Source organism: Gavialis gangeticus, unplaced genomic scaffold, assembly GCF_001723915.1.
Source record: "Gavialis gangeticus isolate Ggan-Ray unplaced genomic scaffold, GavGan_comp1, whole genome shotgun sequence".
NCBI classification, from domain to species: Eukaryota; Metazoa; Chordata; order Crocodylia; family Gavialidae; genus Gavialis; species Gavialis gangeticus.
In genome coordinates, this window is record NW_017729029.1 from 10,632,788 (window position 1) to 10,637,984 (window position 5,197).

Sequence of the window (5,197 nt, forward strand, 5' to 3'; positions counted from 1 at the left end):
TCAGTTCCACCTTCTCACCCTGGCATAAGGAGCCCCCCTTTGGGGGCTGGTCTTCAGAGGTCAGATTCAGTTTCTCCAACACCTGCTCCAGAGACCTGGACACTTTAATTGGCAGCTGCTGTCTCAGCTCATCAGAGCTGCAAAAGAAATGCAGCATAAGGAGGCTGTTTTTAATGCCATGCTGAGGCCAGCTGTGCTCGTCCCTGCCCAGAGGTAGCAGGGGCAAATGCTCCCTGCAAACCTTCTTGGGCAAGGAGCCAACTGGTTCACCTGGGCCTTTCCCGCTGCATCTTCTCTGCTGACTTTGGTCCTTGGACAATGAGTTCCCTGCCTAGCTTGGCCACCAGCTTGTCAGAGGTCTCCACTTGGCTGAAGGGCTCAGAAGGCTTCTCACTGCTGTGACAGCCCTTGGTACAGCCCTGAAGGGAAGTGACAGAGAAAAGCCTGATGCATGTTTTGACCCCTTCACCCTGAAGCTTGTGCCCAGGCTGCTCCTGAAGCCCCCTGAGCCCAGTAGCCAGGACATGCATCTTACTAATTCTGTCCCTGATCTTTCGATGGGCAGTGGCTACAAACTGCAGAGACTTGCACCCTGCTGCTGCAATCATGTCATATGACAGATGCCCTCACAGCTTGGGGCCTCTCACCCTGTCAGATGAGCTTGGTACCAGCAGCTCCACAGCACCAGGTGCTTACAGAGGTCCTGGGGTGGAGGACAGGTAGTGCCATCCTGCAGTGACTCCCTATTTATCCAGCTGGACTGGCCTGGAATAGGGAAGGGGTGTTAGACATAGGGCCCATGAGCTGGATCCAGTCTGTGAGGCAGGGTCATCTGACCCATGGACTTTTCTGCTGCTCTTGTCATGGTGGCAGGGCTTCAGCCGTGGTGCTGTTGGAGCTGCTCACGGTAACTCTCATAGCGGTATTGACTGCCACTGTGGGAAGCCTGCCACTGCAGCCAGAGCTCTGGCCACTGTAGCAGGGCTTCTTCTCATGATACTGCTGGGGCTGCCCACATGAAATCCCAGCTGTGGCCCACAGACACCTGAAAAGCAGTGAATGTAACTGTCCAGTGGAACTGAGTTTGACGCTCCTGCAACTGGGGAAGCTGGGCAGGCAGGGCTGGGCTCAAGCAGACAGAGGATTTGGGGGTTTTGTTTCTGGGGACAGACAAATCAGCTGTCTAAGCCAGACAGGGGGATGTCACATACCTTAATGGAAAGGAATTCTGAAAAGTCGGTGGTTCTTTTCTTGCAACAAGACCAGCCCTACGCACAAGGGGAACACACACAGGATCAGATGTTGAATGTCCCAGGGGGCTCCAAATTGTGTGCACCAACACCCACTGTATGCCCGGCAGCCCCTTCCTCGGACCTGTGCCCCATGGGGTGTTCCCAGCACACACAGCTCATCCCAGCAGCTGCCTCAACTGCCTCGCTCACCTTCAGGGCATCGTGGAATATGGGGACGCCCGGGTGGTACACACAGGAACCTATGAGCAGAGACAAAGCGATCAGCAATTCACAAGGAATCCTGGCAAGGCCCAGAAATCCCAGTGCTCCTGCCAGGTCCAAACACCTGGGAACTGCCCCACAGGTGCTCCACTTGTCTTGAAGCCCATACCAGCCCAGCAAGACGCTTGTTTCCCTAGCACTGGACTATCAGATTCCACAATGCATCACTTGCTCCCTCTGCTGCTTCCCTTGACCTGTTGGTCTAGGCAGGCGCATTTGGGGACTGGTGTTCCTCCTTCTCATGTCTACATTTTGGCCCTAACAGGAAGGTCCTCCTGAGCAGTCACTGCTCCTGCAGACACCCCTGGCTTTTCTCCCCTCCAGCCCCAGGGACCAAAGGGATTGCTCGAGGCCTCAGGAAAACCAGTCCAGGCTGGAAAGGGGTCTATGGGAGAGAACCTACCTGGCATCCACCAACCACATCCAGCCCACAGATGCACACAACAGAGACCCTCCCCTGGCCAAAAGGGGACCCGGCCCTGGAAAACGCACCAAAGTAGTAGTGACCTGGGAAAATGCTTCCAGAGATAGCTGGGAGTGGGGACAGGTCATTTAAGGTCTGTCCAAGAACCCCAGGTTACCATAATGGCACCCTGCAGTTAACATCAGGCTTCTCTCCACATGCAGTTCAGTGGTGGGGCTTAGACGGCCACAGCTCAGAATGCAAAATCCCATTCTGCAGTTGGAAACGGCTGTTTTGCCACAGGCAGCTGACCTGACATCAGCAGGGCCCCAGCTCGCCAAGTTCCAGAAACCCCAATGGTTTAGTTTCCGTTACCTGGTACAAGGCAAAGGGACCTCCAGAACAAGCAGAGGGAAAAGGGCATAAATCTCAGCTCGCCTAATGCCTGCAAAACAAATCCACTTACCCTGGGAGTTCTTATCCAGGTCAAACCTTTGCCCACAGCCCTTATTGTAACACAGCAAAGCCATTTCTGTGGGTCACACACAAGGATCTCAACTCCTGCCCAGTGGCTGAAATGACTGCAAATCACATCCCCGCCTCCAGCAGCAATTAACTGAAACTGATTGTTCACCACCCAGCATCTGTGGCGAAGCTTCCAGCAAAGCAGGGGGGGGGGGAGGAAAAAGGGTATTTGTCTATCTTTAGAGGCAGCCCCGGGAGGTGGGGGGGTCTTTGGCAACCAGAGAGCAGCCCAAAGATGGGCATGCAGGCTCAGCAGCTGGCTCGACCTGTCTGTCACTCTGTCTAAGCAGGCATTTCTGTTCTGCCTCCCCATCCAGAAAGCAAAGAGGCAGAGCAACAACAGAAGGGGAAAGGAACACCACCAACTCGAGGAGGAGGCCAAATTTATCACCTGACTTCTGTGCCTCCATGCAAGGCACAAACCTCAGCCAGGAGCCTGCAGTGAAACTATGCTCAGCAGGATGCCTTCCCAGCCCTCCTTGCTGCATGCAACGACTCCAGGCTGTTCACTCTGCTTACAGCAACATGGCTGCTCCAGCAACCAGTTCATCAGACCTCTGCAAAACTAAGTGGGCTTTCACTCCTGCCTCACCATCTGCTTCAAAGATCTTTGCCTGAAAGTCTAGCTGTGAGTGTACGGAGGAATCTGGCCAGAACCCCTCCACTAACTAACCGGACAGACTCACAAAGGACCAACCCGCAGGTCTACTACAGATGCTGGTGCTTGGGTAGCACCCACATTTACATTTTCTAATTGCATCTTTCTCTAATTCCTCACCATGACAGGGAGGGGCTGGTTTCTGAGACAATAAACTAATGCAATGGTTCTCAACCTCTGTAGACGCAAGGCACCCCTTTGTTAGGCTCCAGATACCCTCAAAAATGCCATCTCTTAATTTTCACTTATTTTTCAACCATTGAAAAAAAACAGAGCAATAATTCTGTCAGAAAGAACTCCAAGAGACCACAACAGGACACCATGTTTTTACACAAGAATGTCAGCAGTGCCAGACTGGCTCAGACCAATGGTGCATCTAGCCCAGTATCCCGTCTCCAGCAGTGGCAGGACTAGATACTAGAGGAAGAGCATTGAACTGGACAGATCTAGAGTGATCTCTCCCTGGCATCCACAACTATTGGATGAGAGAAGCCAAAGGAAACTTCTCCACCCGTTTTGCTAAATAGCCAATAATAGATTGAGCATGCATGAATCTGTCAGGTCCCTTGTTGAACCTGGCTGTGCTCTCTGTTTCTATCGCTATGGATTCCTATTTGGAATCTCCAGAATTATCTTGCAGATCATGTTTGTACACCTAACAATGCTAGCACTCCACAGCACCCTTGAAGGGATCTCAGGACACCCGAGGGTGCCACAGCACCCTGGCTGAGAATCACTCAACTAAAGCATCTACTCATAGGTAAAAGCACATTCCCAGTAAATGACCCTGTTTCTCATCTCCCCAGCATATGGAAATGTTTGGCTAGGACCCAGAGAAGGTCTAGACATTACAGAAGAAAGCACAGGTTGCAGAAGAGCAGTGGAGAAGACATTCTGGAGAGTGCCTACCACATTCTTGGAGCAGCTGACCAGGTATGGCTGGTCCAGTGAGCAAGGGTGACTGTGGGCTACACAGACATCAGCAGATAAATAGTGCATATCTGGATATTCATAACCTTTTTGTACAGGGTTCCACAAGATCCAGCACAGAGCATATTCCATGGACATTACTGGGCCCTTCCACAGCATCACCAAGAGAGCAATCAGGCCAGGCTCAGCTCCAAATACTCTCCAGGCTGCACTGCCAGGTCCTCTGTCCTCTGGAGATTGCCTATTCTCAGGGTCCCATCAGCCCCTGGAAAAACAGAAAAGCCCTCTCCAAGCTGAGACTTTATTGAATTCCCACAAACACTCAGGAAGATTAGCTTTGTTATTTACACAAGGAAAAACATTTTGCACGAGCTGCTGAAGCCAGCAGGAGCATTGCAGTTCTCTCACTCCAGAGCACAGTTGAACACAGTAGCCTTGTTCTCAACAGACTGAACAGCACATGCCTTAGAGAAAGCAGCAGCCTAGGTCAAAGGGTGCATGGCTGCGCTCTCTAGGGGTGAGCCCAATCGCTGCCGCACTGAAATAGCTGAGCAGGTCACATGGCTCTTCTGATGATAGTCACAGCTGTCTGTCCCCACCCAGCACCCTGAGAAACTTCACACATGGATTTGGCCTTGTCAGCTCAAGACAAGTCTCATATACAGTTGTCCTGATGCCCCTCCTGGGATAAGGCTTTGACCTCCAATCTCAGGCCGTCCTGTCAAGCAGCTCCATTAGCCTTTTCCTGGTGACTTCATATGCAAGGAAGAGAGCTCCGTTGGAAGGGACTGCACGTATCACTGTGGGCATCAGTCCGCAGTAAAGAGGCACAAAACCTACAACACCAATGTCACAGTCACAAGGGTGCTCCATCCTCAGGCTGGGCAAACAGAGCTTCTGGTAAGGAGTTGGCCATGGTCCAAGCCAGGAGACTCCACCACAGGGCCGCTAGAGACCTCCTCCTAGCTGTCCTCGAAGGGACTCCCACATAGGAGCCCTGGAAGTGGACTTGGGGACTCTGGCTGTCAGGGTCACTCACCTTCTGTCCTCAAAATGTGCAGTAAGGAGAGCAAGAAGCCATCCTGCCGCCCCGCCATGGACAGCACCTGGATCCGCGACTTCACCGAGTCGATGGGATAAACAGCCAGCCAGAAACAGGCGCCCCCA

The 5,197-nt window shown here is 52.5% G+C and overlaps 2 protein-coding genes and 1 long non-coding RNA gene across 5 annotated transcripts in view; 1 reads left to right on the plus strand and 2 right to left on the minus strand.

Annotated features, from left to right (window-relative positions):
• The window catches only part of ITGB1BP2 (integrin subunit beta 1 binding protein 2), a 12,734-nt gene extending 9,644 nt beyond the window's left edge, over positions 1-3,090 (minus strand). The window contains exons 1-5 of the mRNA XM_019521006.1: positions 2,384-3,090; positions 1,443-1,492; positions 1,212-1,268; positions 271-419; positions 3-137 (exon numbers count right to left, since the gene is read on the minus strand). Of these exons, the coding sequence (XP_019376551.1) occupies positions 3-137; positions 271-419; positions 1,212-1,268; positions 1,443-1,492; positions 2,384-2,447 (455 nt within the window). The 5' untranslated portion in view covers positions 2,448-3,090. The remainder of the gene's footprint in view (positions 1-2; positions 138-270; positions 420-1,211; positions 1,269-1,442; positions 1,493-2,383) is intronic.
• A 10-nt stretch (positions 3,091-3,100) lies between these two features.
• The window catches only part of LOC109300556, a 17,317-nt gene continuing 15,220 nt past the window's right edge, over positions 3,101-5,197 (plus strand). Inside the window, exon 1 of the long non-coding RNA XR_002098262.1 lies at positions 3,101-3,661. This is a non-coding gene — a long non-coding RNA (uncharacterized LOC109300556). The remainder of the gene's footprint in view (positions 3,662-5,197) is intronic.
• Positions 4,313-5,197, minus strand: part of LOC109300554 (mitochondrial ornithine transporter 1-like) — a 30,076-nt gene continuing 29,191 nt past the window's right edge. The window contains exon 6 of one of the 3 annotated variants that reach the window (XM_019521241.1): positions 4,313-4,866. In XM_019521241.1, coding sequence (XP_019376786.1) covers positions 4,739-4,866 — 128 coding nt within the window. In that variant the 3' untranslated portion in view covers positions 4,313-4,738. The other 2 variants (XM_019521238.1, XM_019521240.1) reach the window with 2 other exon arrangements.